Source organism: Natator depressus, chromosome 6 (genome assembly GCF_965152275.1).
Source record: "Natator depressus isolate rNatDep1 chromosome 6, rNatDep2.hap1, whole genome shotgun sequence".
Classification (NCBI taxonomy): domain Eukaryota; kingdom Metazoa; phylum Chordata; order Testudines; family Cheloniidae; genus Natator; species Natator depressus.
The window spans coordinates 40,623,298-40,635,795 of NC_134239.1; the positions used below are offsets into that span (position 1 = coordinate 40,623,298).

Here is a 12,498-nt window from a genome sequence, read left to right on the forward strand (position 1 = left end):
TATATGATCACGATGGTACCTTCTGACCTTAAAGTCTGAGTTTGAGAGCCTCTCACAGAATTTAGACAAAATGGCTGAGCTGTGTGCGGTTTTCTATCCTTCCCATCATCTTGTCTTAAGGACCATGTATAAAATTCAAAGAACGCGTTTTGGAATCATTTTAAAAGAGTGAGTCTTTTTCAAGGGTTACAAGTAAATCACGTTGTTATGGGATGGTGTCCCTAGCCTCTGTTTGCCAGAAGTTGGGAATGATGCGACGGGATGGATCACTTGATGATTACCTGTTCTGTTTATCCCCTCTCGGGCAGCTGGCATTGGCCACTGTTGGAAGACAGTATACTGGGCTAGATGGACCTTTGATCTGACCCACTATGGCCGTTCTTATGTTCTATGAGCTTCTTTTCACCTCACAAAGAAAATCAACTGTTTATATTCTAAGTTACCACATTTCTTTACCTCCACAATTGAATGATCAAGGTCATAGTTGGATATAGGAACGGAAGAAAGATAAATGTGTTGTTAGCAACTTATGTACAATTTTATTTGATATTTATGGCACAATTGTTCTTATAGTATCTAACAATTCCTGTTAATAATCCCACACTGAAGCCTAGCTTCCAATAGGACCATCTTAACAAAACTTTGTCACAGAAATTGCATAAGAAGGTGGTAGTCAGTGTCGTCTTGTGCTCTGTGATGTGAAGATTATTAGTTTGGGTCCTGAGCTCAGTCCCTCTCTCACCAGGGCTAGGAATACTGCAGAGATAGTTTCTATCCATCCTGGTTAGTTGTGCTATTGTTGTGTTACAGAAACACCATCGCCTTTACTGTTTACATAAGCACACACTTTTCTCTGATGTGGAAAATCATATTATTCTAGCACATGAAATAATTTAAATTAAGTCAGTAACAATCTATTAAAATATAGTTTAAATCTTGCATTGCATAAAAAGAATACATAATTTGTAAGAAACAACCAAGAAAAGAAATATATGATATATTGAAAATCCATCATAAATTTATTGTAGAGGCAGAAATAAGAAGTATTTTTGTGTGTATGGTATGCATTTAGTGATAAGAACAGTGGGGTATGAATTCAATAAAAAACCAGGAATAGAAGATAGTACAAAGAGCAATGCAGTCAAGTTTCTGTTGGAACCATAGAGCCAGTTTTTCATAACTGTATGCAAAAATGCATAATTTACTTCTGCAATTGTTGATTATGCATACAAATGTATAGTTAGACATTAAAGTGGTAGTTTGCATACACAATTTAATGATTTAATGTTCAGTTGTAGTAACTGTACATGCAGTACATTGTGCAATTGTGCACAAACAATTATGAAAACCTAATCCTTAACTTTTTCACTTCTTTGTATCTTTAGTTTTAACTGTGTAAAGGTAACAACAGTGTGTTTGGAGTTATTCAAGCCCTGCTTGCTTAAACTGTTTCTTCCTTAGAAGTTTTTTAGTTAGCAGAGTTTGTAATTTCTTTTAACTCCATAATTCATAACTACATAATTCAAAGCTTCATCCATACTCATTTCATTGAACACCTCCCTAGCTTTCCCAGTGAATCTGGTCAGCAGGACAGGCATATGCTATACCTTGGGATATGGTGAATTTCACATAAATGTTCACAGGTAGATAGAAATTCCTCTATGTCTTCAGTATTTGTGTAAATGGGACAAATTCTTTCCCAGTTTTTGTTGTCTCAAGGGGGTGGATTTCCAGGTTGTAGCTCTTCCAAGACTTGGAGCTGAAGTCTGGCAGATTCCTGTTGCATCTGGTGAGCCTTCTCCTCAGTAGCCAGCTGTTCCATATGCCTTAAATGGGCTTCTTTTTCCATATCAGCTTTCTTTTGCTTTTCCTGCAATCGAAGATCTATCAGCTTTTGTTCATGTTCAAGTTGCTGCTGGTTTTTCACTGCAAGCATTTTCACTGGGTCTGCTTCCTGATCACTGACCAATAACAGATTTTTTCAGTTCCTGCTCTGGGGCTTTTTTCCTAAAAGTCAGCCCCCTCTGTAAGCATAATTCTTCAAGGGTTTTTCTGTCACGATCTTCATACGATCCTTGCTCATTCACTGATTTTAATCCTTAAACTCCAATATCAAAATGAATTTTTGACAAGCGTGTGGTTCTGACTACAAAATCTCAAATAACCACAGGCTAAGGAATCATTCTTTTTGTTGAGTTCAAATTCCTTTTCCTGATTTTTGTTTTATGAATGGCTGTATATTTTTTTCAATATCCTTTTATGTGCTATGTATTGTGCACCAGAGTTTAGATAGCCCTAGAATTTACAAATTTTCATCTATCATATTATGAACAAATAAATATGTGGACTAATAAAATATATTACCATTCTCCTGCATAGTTTTTCTCCACATTCATAACAAATGGGTAATACCTTTCACCAGTGGAATTCAGAGGTGATCTAGAGTCGTTGATGCTGGGGACTTCAGGACTAAGCCTCACTCTTCACCCTGCGCTACCAGAAATTCTTCCGCTGGTGGTAGAGCAAGTTCGCACTTCTGTTCCTCCCAACCAATTTGTTTTACAACTTTATTTTTTATTCATTTTGTGTTCAGACAGAACTCAACATAGAAATGTCATTCATTGATGTAATCCTTTGGTAGGAAGGTAATAGTGTGTAGGCTCCCAGATAATTCCTTAAATTACAAAGCTTTTACTTTATGTAGAAGAACTTACATTTCTGCCTATTATTCTATTGTAATAGGCAACATTTTAAGTTAATATTATGTTTTCCCCTTTACTTCCCAAGCTGTGCAGCACAATGAGAAATTTTTTACCTGATAGTATTCTCTGCTAATAACTACTCTCTTTGTTTAATCCACTCTGGTAGTCTGGTAAATTATCAGAATACAATTTGTAACAAACTGAAAATTTTCTCTAAATGGGAGACATAAACATAAAATTCCCTTCAAATGAGCTAATACAGTTTCAGATTGTTGTCTTAATACTAATAATTTGTTGCTGAAGTATTTTTACAGCTTTGGAAGAACTTTTCTGGTGGCCTGCGGTAAGGAGTAAGGCTCCAGCAGCAACTCTGGACTGTCTCAAAATTCCACAGGTGAGAGGCATTATCCATTTGTTATGAATTAGGAGAGAAGCTGTTAGCAGAAAGAAAATTACCAGGAAAGACACTTCTCATTCAAGATCTTCAATTTTACATAAGTAATTTATTTTATTCATTTTTTTTCTAGAACCTACTTAAGAAAGAATCAAAATGGCAATATTTTTTCTTAAAATATTAGTTCTCTGTTACTGAAAGGGTATAGTAAGAGTCACGTTTAAAGCACATTATAATTTGACCTAATTTAAAGTATTTTCATTGAACAGGAAACTCTGCAGCATGAGACAGAAACTTTAAACAAACAACACAAAGAAGCCATGGCAGCTTTTAAAAAACAGGTAGGAAACTGAGACTCTTTAACTCTGATGATAATACTTTTAAATATGGTGGTCAGAAAACCAAATTATCAAGTAGTATTAAAAACTTTGTAATGCTGTGTATAAAATATTATGATACATCCCCACAAGAAAACATTAAGTCCTTTTTTGCTTTCAGGCACACAAAACACACGTTTTAATTAATACTTCCTACAGCTGTATCAGAGAGAGAGAGAAAATCTTTTTTTTCACAGAAATCTCACAAAGCTAAGAACTTGGCAAAGGTAAATTATGATGATCAGGAAGAAATAGTCAACCTGGTCAAGTTACTACCTGAAGAAAGATATCCCCTTCAAAAATAAGTTCCAAAATATCATCCAGCCTTAAACATTAATGCAACCAGAGAAGCAAAAATAGGATTTATTTGGATCTAATTAAGTGTAAGTATAGTATACTTTGGGCCAGATCCTCAGCTTTTCCAGAGCACTGCTTGACACACCTGGGAGTCCCCACCTGATTTGCCTTTGGAGGCTGCTGGTGGCTGAATTGCTCCCTGGTACAAGTTAGAGCTTCTCTAACTTGTGCTAATGAATAACTGCTCTATAAATGATGCTTCTTTGGCTAGGATTGCTGAAGTGCATTGTGTTCTAGCCCTGCCCCTGACAACCAAGGGGAGCAGCAGCTGTTAAGGAGTCCCCTAAAGTAGGAAAATTTTCAGGTGCTGCCTTAAGGTAGCTTTAAGCACGGTTATGTTACTCGAACAGTGGGATTACTGATGCTTAAAATTTGGTAAGTGCTTAGGTACTTTATTGAATTGACCTGACCTAAGTGGCATTTTAATATAATGCACCAATATTTTTTTCTTCTGCCCTTTGGACCATGAAATACAATCCTTATATTTTCTTTTAAAGTTTATTTCCTCATTGCCACCATTTCAATGAATAAAGTATCTCAAAATAAGTGAGACAAGGAGGCTGAGCTAATTTCTTTTATTGGACCAACTTCTGTTGGTGGAAGGGACAAGCTTTCAAACTTCACAGAGCTCTTCCTGAGGTCTGGGGAAGGTAGACCAGAGTGGCCAACCTAAGTACAAGGTTGGACAGATTGTTAAGCATATGGGGTTCACACATGTTGTAGGATACCACTTAAAATGAAGTGGACAATCAACACCTCTGCAATAGTGGGACAAAGGAGAGTAGTAGGCAGCAGGGTATGTTACAATTACAAATTATTGTAATGAGCCATAAAACCAGCACCTCTAAGTCCATGTTTTTTAGTGTCCAGCAGAGTTATGAATTTAAGTACCCAGGCTCATCTTTTGACAGTGTTGTGCAGGTTTCTTTTGAGGATGAGGACTGAGAGGTCTGATATGGAGACATTGTTTTGTGAAATGTGTTCATCCATGGGTGATAGGATGTTTTTGTCTTTTATAATTTTTCTGTGAGAGTTCATTTGAGACTGTAGTGATTGTCTGGGTTCCCCCACATAATAATTGTTAGGGTATTTAATGCACTGAATGAGGTACACCACATGCTGTGATAGGCAAATGTAGGATCCACTGATGTTGAAAGGTGTGTTGTAGGGGGTATTGATCATTATAACAGTGGAGATACATCTGCACATTTTGGATTTGTTGTTCTGACAGGGTCTGATGCTGGTTTGGGTTGGTGGGTCCTGGTTTGTGGGGTCTTCTATAAGTGAAAAATAGTTAACAGAACACTACAGGTGAAGGTCTGGGCCAATGGAAGACATACATTTTTAGAAAAAAAGCAAATGCAGGTACACAATTCTTTGAAGAAAATGAGATTCTTCTTCAAGTAGATGCAGCCGTATATTGCACTTGGGTGTGCACGTGCGTGGTGCATTGAAGCTGGAGAATTTCACCTAGCAGTACTCATAGGGGGGCAGTTCTCATGCCTTGTGGCCATAGCCCCTCTCCTGGCTCTATGACATGGCACCACCCTGACCACCCTCAGTTTCTTCTCACCAGCTGTGGCTGGAATCTGACCTCTGCGTGGTTTCACCCCTCAATCCCTTCTCAGTGCTGAGAGTTTTTCTGTGTATAGTTTTCATAGTTGTTTAATTAGTACACTACTTAGTGTTAGAAAGTAAGTTAGTATTGTTATTTGCCCTGAGTGATGCTTTCACCATGGTTCAAACACTGTCTGCCATGAGGGGGTGTGTGATCCCCAGCAATGATCCTCACATGAAGTACTTGCTCCATTTGGACCAGGATCATGCCCAGGAGCGGTGTTTGATTTGTAAATCCTTCACTAAATAGACTCAGGTGGCTAGAGACCTTTTCCTGAAAGCAGCACCTCCTTGAGCAAGCCATGAGACCTGTTTCAGTACTGAGGTCTGCGTTGGATCATTGGGCACCTTCAGACTTGGTGTAGGATGCTGCTCCATGTTCTGGGGCTGGCGATTCCCCCTAGAGATGGAGAAGCTGTTCCCCTCCTTGAAGGTGCCAAGGAAAAAGTCTCATAAGACCAATCGAGATCACTATAAGTCTCGTGATGACTCCTCTTGGTCTAAGAAGAGTACAGATGGGTGCCGTGCTACTGCTGGCAAGTGGGATGGAACAGTTCCTTCAAATCACTCCCTGGTACCGCGTAGACATGCAGGGTTCCATACCATGTACTCTGGTTCCTACCCTGGAACGTCCGTTGAGTCTGTACCAATGACATCTATGCTGACACCAGCTGTCTCCACACCAGTGGCATACCAGGTGGCAGTGGATCTACTCTGCCTATCAGTTCCAGATTCCCAACTCATGACATCCACAACCTCATTGGCACCATCTGGACATGTCGCAGAACCTCAGTGGCTGTTGGTAACATAGCCTAATCTCCCCTGCCACAATCTGCAGAGTTGAGACTGGTGCCAGGTCTGGAACTGAGGAATGATACATTCCTTGTCACTGTTGTTGCCTTGGCGCAGATCTGTTTTCAGGTGATTGGTCATCTGTGTCTGGAACTGCACTCTCAGCCTTCAGCTACAGTTTGAATGTGCCTAAGACTGTTGGGTCACATGGCTGCATGCACGCAGTTAGTCCAGTTTGTCAGGCTGCATCTTGGCCCTCTCCAAATGTGGCTGAGGACAATTGGATATATGGTTGTGTACAGTACGGAACAATGTATGACACGGTGTCCTCTTCTCTTGGTTCCCGCTGCCCAGGACCAGCAATATGGTCAGAGCTTGCATGTTGCACTCAGGTGTCTCTCTATTTCACTGTGTTGCTCCTCCATGGCTAAATGAGGAATAGGAACAATGTTTGGAGGCTGTGTGGCAGGTTTTACTTAATAGTAGGAAGCCCTTCACCAGATTGGCCTATTTGGCCAAATGGGAACTTTTTCAGTGTGGTCATCGGCCCTCAGGGTTCAACCAATGTTGATTGGAATTCAGGACATCTTGGTATACTTGTTACATCTTCAGCCTTCAGGTCTTGCACTCAGTCTGTTTGAAGATCCACGTGGCTTCAATTTCGGCATTTCACCCTTCCATCCAGAGGAGGTTGTTATTTTTGAATGCCATGGTAGCAAGGTTCTTGAAAGGAGTCCTTCGTCTGCACCCACCCGTGAGAGAACCATTTTGTTTGTGGGACCTCAATACAGTTTTAGCAGCTCTGATGGGACCTCTGTTTGAGTTTTCGGCATCTTTTTTTCCACTACTGTGTCAAAAGACTGCATTCCTGGTGGCTATGACCTCCATGAGTTGCAGGCTGTGATGGTAGAGCCTCCTTATACTCAGCTGTCCAAGGACAAAGTGACCTTGCAGCCACACAGAGTTTTATGTAAAGTAGTGACCCAATTTCACCTGAATTCAAGCAGCATATCTTGTCCCAACAGACAAACCCTGGAGAAGCAGCATCTTCATTCACTGAACGTCAGGCACTGCCTCACCTTTTACTTGGACAGGACTAAACAGTTTTGTGCTTTGCCTTGTCTGTCATATGCAGACTGGAAGAAGGGACAAGCCCTCTTTTTGCAGACAGTCTCCAGGTGGATAACTTCCTGCATCTAGACTGCATACAAAATAGTGTGAACTATGCTTCCTCAAAAGCTGTAAGCTCACTCTGAGGCCACTGGCTATGTCAATGGCCTTTTTAGGTGACGTTTCAGTATTGGACATTTGCAGGGCTGCCATTTGATCACCTGTGCATATGTTTACCAACTATTATGCCATTACTGTTGCATGAAGAACAGATGTGTACTTTGGTAGAGCAGTCCTGCAGTACTTCTTTAAGTAGGCTCCCCCACCTCTTGTGTGTACTGCTTGTGAATCTTCTTCTTTGAGTAGATGCAGCCATGTAGGTGAAACAGTTACTACTTCTTTGAGTGATGGTCCCTATATGTATTCCACACATGGGTGTGCATGCATGCCATGTTCCTGAGTCCAGAAGTTTTCTCCAATCAGAGTCCATAGACCTGCACAAGAACAGTGTCTTGCCCTCGGTTGGAAACATGAGGAATCAGGGACGGTGGGGTTGACACCACTACAGTTCCTTCTTACCTCCGCATGGCCTAAGTTGGAACCCCTATTCCACCTTTACTCTTATTTCATTAAGAGAGTTGTTGTATATACCTGTGTAAATATTTTTTTAATAGTTTTATAGCTTAGTTTGAGATAGTTTAGCATAGTACAGTGTAGTATAGAACCCCAATTGGGGAGAAGAACCCTTTGCTACCTAAGCGCTATGCCCAGGTCCCAGGCTTCAAGAACTGCATCTCCTGCCCTCGTTCCTTTTCCATTAGTGACGAGCATCAATGGTGCCTCTAGTGTCTGGGTGAAGTGCGACATGTGTAACTCCTTTCCGCCAAGAACTAGAGAGGCCTGTGAGCTCCAACTCCATAAGTTCCTGATCAAAGAAGATATGAGGCCCCAGACTCACTCTGATCCTGGCCAGGGAGACACCCCCATACAGTGGCCTCCACCAACCAGTAGTGCCCCTCTGACCACAAGCCATGATGCGTAGTCGTCGGCAGCAAAAGCCCCAGGACAAACCCCCCCACAAGAATAAGAAACACTCTTTTGGTCATAAGAACAGATCCCTGCAGCAGATTGCGCATAAGAGGCATATTTCCTCTCCAAGCTGTGCCAGGTCGGGTGAGACATCATGGGTTGATCCTGCAGAACCGGCACCCAAGGGTAAAGTAAAGAAGAAGCAGGATCCTTTGGTACCATCGGTGACCATGGTGGTGGGACACATGGAGCACCCAACTCCGAATGTGGCCCTGGATGTTCCATCGGTGCCACCTCATCAATACGCAGACTGTCTCCACTCCTGTCCGGCCTGTCCATTCTCTGGGATATTCCTGCGCCTGAGGATGAACTGTTGCAGGAGACACCCCTTCCCCATCCATCAGATTGGGACCCCCCGGTACCAATGGTCTTGCTGTTTCCAATGGAATTGTTGTCTGACTTAGAGGAATCCCAGGACATAGCCCTGCCAATGTCTCCGCCACAGTGCACGAACCCGGATGGACAGTCAAGACAACCGTATCCACCTGGCTATGACTCTTTCTCTGCCTGCCCCTCCGCCACTAGGAAGCTTAGTATCACTTTCAATGGAGTCTGCTGAGACCCGTGGACCCCCTCCTTCTGGCCCTACTGGAGCCCCTGGGACTCGTATTACAGATGTCTGGCAACATCTCAGGGGGTCTTATTGTTCCCCCCCACACTTACCAGTTGGTTTCATTGGTATACGAGGAGGAAGACATGGAATGGTACTGCCAGTTCTGATTGGAGCCTTCTCATCGCTGGATGAGGCAATCATCCTTTTGCCACACTCTCTAATGGATGACTCCCGTCCATACCAAGAACTGCTACAGAGTGGGGCTAATGATCTACAAATTCTGCTGGGGAAGTCCAGGATCCCCAACATTGTCTCCTGAATGTTCTTCAACCACAGGGACCAACCAGGGTGCCCCTACCCATAAAGAAGACCATACTGGCACCGGCCAGGATGGTTTGGCACATGCCTGTATCATGTCTCCTCCTCCCACGAAAAAGCCAAGAGATGCTATTTCATGCCACGCAAAGGGACCAATTTCCTTTTTATGCACCTGGCCTCTAATTCACTGTGGAGTGGGTTCAACAACAGCTGGGGAACAGGCTCAAAATCCCCACAGAAGTCCAGCCCACCAGACAAGGGGTCAAAAAGGTTGGACCTCCTAGGCAGGACGATCTTTTCCTCAGCGGGCTGCAGTTTTGCATAGCCAACTACCAGGTGCTGTTTGCTAAGTATGATTTCAGTATCTACAGCAGGCTGGAAGAGCTTAAGGACAAGCTCCCTGAAGATGACCAGGCCCAGTTCCAGGCCTTGGTAGATGGGAGGAAACTGATAGCAAAGGTGGCCCTCCAGGCTGCAGTGGTGCAGCTGACACTGTATCCTGTTCCTGGGCACCAGACAGGTTATGCGCAGAGACTCTTGGCTCCAGTCTTTGGGTTTCCTGAGAGAGGTTCAGAACATCATTGAGGACCTCCCTTTCGACAAAGCCAATCTTTTTAATGACAAGATGGATGAGTCTCAGCATTCCTTGAAGCACTCATGCTCCACTCTGCGGTTCCTGGGAATCTACACGCTGCCCCACAGGAAAAAGCACCAGAGGCAGCCCTTCAGACCACAGCCGCCTAATGCCTACCCATCCTACTATCAACAGCCACCTCCCCCAGACAACAGAGGTCCCAGAGAGCCCACTTCCCAGCCCTGGCCATTGGCACCTCCTCAATTCTCTCCCAGCTGCAGTCCAAGAGTCATTTTTGATATGGGTTGAGACCTGTGAACCACCTTTGATGCCACCTACCTCACCCCCCGTCATCTTTGGTGGCCATCTTGCCCACAGTTGAGGCAAGATCCCCGTGAACAGTTGGGTACTGGACATTATCCATCACAGATACCCCACAGAATTTCTTTCGTTTCTGCCTCATCACTCTCCCACCTGACTCCCTTTGGGGATCCCTCTCACCAATTGATTCTTCAGACTCCCCGCTTCTCAAGGGTGCGATAGAGGTCGTCCTGCCTCAATACCAAGGGAGAGGGTTCTACTCCCCATATTTCCTCATCCCCAAAAAAGGCGGAGGGTAGAGGCTCATCCTGGATTTTTGTCAGCTAAATATATTAATCAGAAAGCTGAAATTCTGGATAGTCACACTGATATCGATAATTCCCTCGCTCTAGGAGGAATCATGGTTCATTGCTCTTGCGAAGAAAGATGCATACTTCCATGTGGACATCCAGTCGTCTCACAGGAAGTTCTGAGATTCAAGGTGGGGCAGCAACATTATCGGTTTCACATCCTTCCCTTCAGCTTAGCAACAGCACCAATGGTCTTTACTAAGGTGTTTGTAGTCATAGCGGCCCAAATGAGATGCCAGGGACTTGTACGGTATTCCTGTACCTGGATGACTGGCTTCTTAGTGGGACAGTCATGGCAAGAAGTTGTCTACATGATTTAGTCTCTTTGACACCTCCTTAAGGGTCTGCGTGAATGAACACAAGTCTGTTTTGTCACCTACACAGACAATAAACTTTAGAGGGGCTCTCTGTGTGAGCCTTCCTTCTGGTGGACTGGTTCTCCAAAATGAGCACCCTGGTTGCCTGCATTCACCACAAGCCCTGCACCAGAGCACGCCAGTGCCTCTCTCTTTTGGGACACATGGCTGCCTGCACATACATGATGCCCCTTGTGAGACTTCACCTGCGGTGCCTACAGGCCTAGCTTCGCTCTACCTACAAGCCAATCAGGGACCTCATTGATGCCAGGGTCACTGTTCCCTTGGACGTTCTGGCCTCTCTCATTTGGTGGTCTGATCCATCCAAGGTCATGACCCGGACCGCTTTCAGCCCTCCTATACCAAGGGCCATCATTGTGATAGATGCTTCCCTTGCAGAATGGGGTGTCCACCTTGATCACCACACAGTGCAAGGTTCATGGACATCACAGGAAGTCAGGCTACACATAAACATCATGAGACTCCGGGTAATCCATCTTGCCTGCAAAGCCTTCCTTTTCCTCATATACTTCCTCCATGTGAAGATCCTATTTGACAACATTACCATGGTGGTCTATGTCAACAAGCAGGGAAGGATGAGATCTTGTCCTCTCTACTCCGAGGTAGAGGAATTGGTGTGTCAGAAACCAGGTGACCATACAGGGTGTGTATCTCCCAAGTTCTTAGAATTCCCTGGCCGACATACTGAGCAGGACTCTCTGCATAGACCACAAATGGAAACTACACAACACAGTCCTGACTGATCTCTTTTCATGGTGTGGTACTCCCTGATGAGACCTCTTTGCATCACAAATTAATCAAAAGCTTCCCATCTGCTGCTTGAGGAAGGCTGTAGGCAGATACTCCCAGGGTGATGTTCTCCTGCTCCCCTGAATGGGTGACCTTCAATATACCTTTCTTCCAATTCCCCTTCTGCCTCACGTTCTCCGGAAAGTTCTCCAGGACAGACCATCATCAGTCTCATAGTACTCTACTGGCCCTGGGAGTTCTGGTTCACAGACCACCTGAAGCACTCCACTGATCAGGCTCCAGTCATTCCTGGATCTTCTCAAACAGGACCAAGGGAGGCTCAGGCATCCCAACTCAGTCTCTCTTCACCTCATGGCCTGGGGTTTGGATGGACATCTGTGATGGGGTGTCCACCCAACACAGGATTGGAAGGGGTTAAGATGGACTGGCTGGACAATTAATTCCCCAGGCTGTACCTGGAGGAGCCAGGCAGCAGGAAACTAACTGATTGCACACAGGCTCACTTTTGCAGGAACAGATGGAGCCTATAAAGCTGGAAGCTGGCTACAGATGCCGGGTTTCAGGTTAGTAGGCTGCAGCCACTCCTTGAGTGGAGGGAGTTGGGAGGCTGGCAAACCTAGAGAGAGGGGAAGCTAGATAAGTAGGAAGAAGGCCAGGGAAACAGCAGCAAGGGGTGGGACCATGCAGAGACCTTGGCTGCTTGTTATAGGGTCCTTGGCTGGAACCAAGTGCAGTGGGCAGGCCAGGGTTCCCCTACTAGCCACTGAGAAGTGGCAAGGGTGTTGGAGTTGCCAGCCAGACAGCGGGTCTGGAAGGA

The 12,498-nt window shown here is 44.3% G+C and overlaps 1 protein-coding gene across 1 annotated transcript in view; it reads left to right on the forward strand.

Annotated features, from left to right (window-relative positions):
* CCDC73 (coiled-coil domain containing 73) overlaps positions 1 to 12,498 on the forward strand; it is a 232,569-nt gene that overhangs the window by 133,895 nt on the left and 86,176 nt on the right. Inside the window, exon 10 of the mRNA XM_074956669.1 lies at positions 3,366 to 3,437. Within this exon, the coding sequence (XP_074812770.1) occupies positions 3,366 to 3,437 (72 nt within the window). The remainder of the gene's footprint in view (positions 1 to 3,365; positions 3,438 to 12,498) is intronic.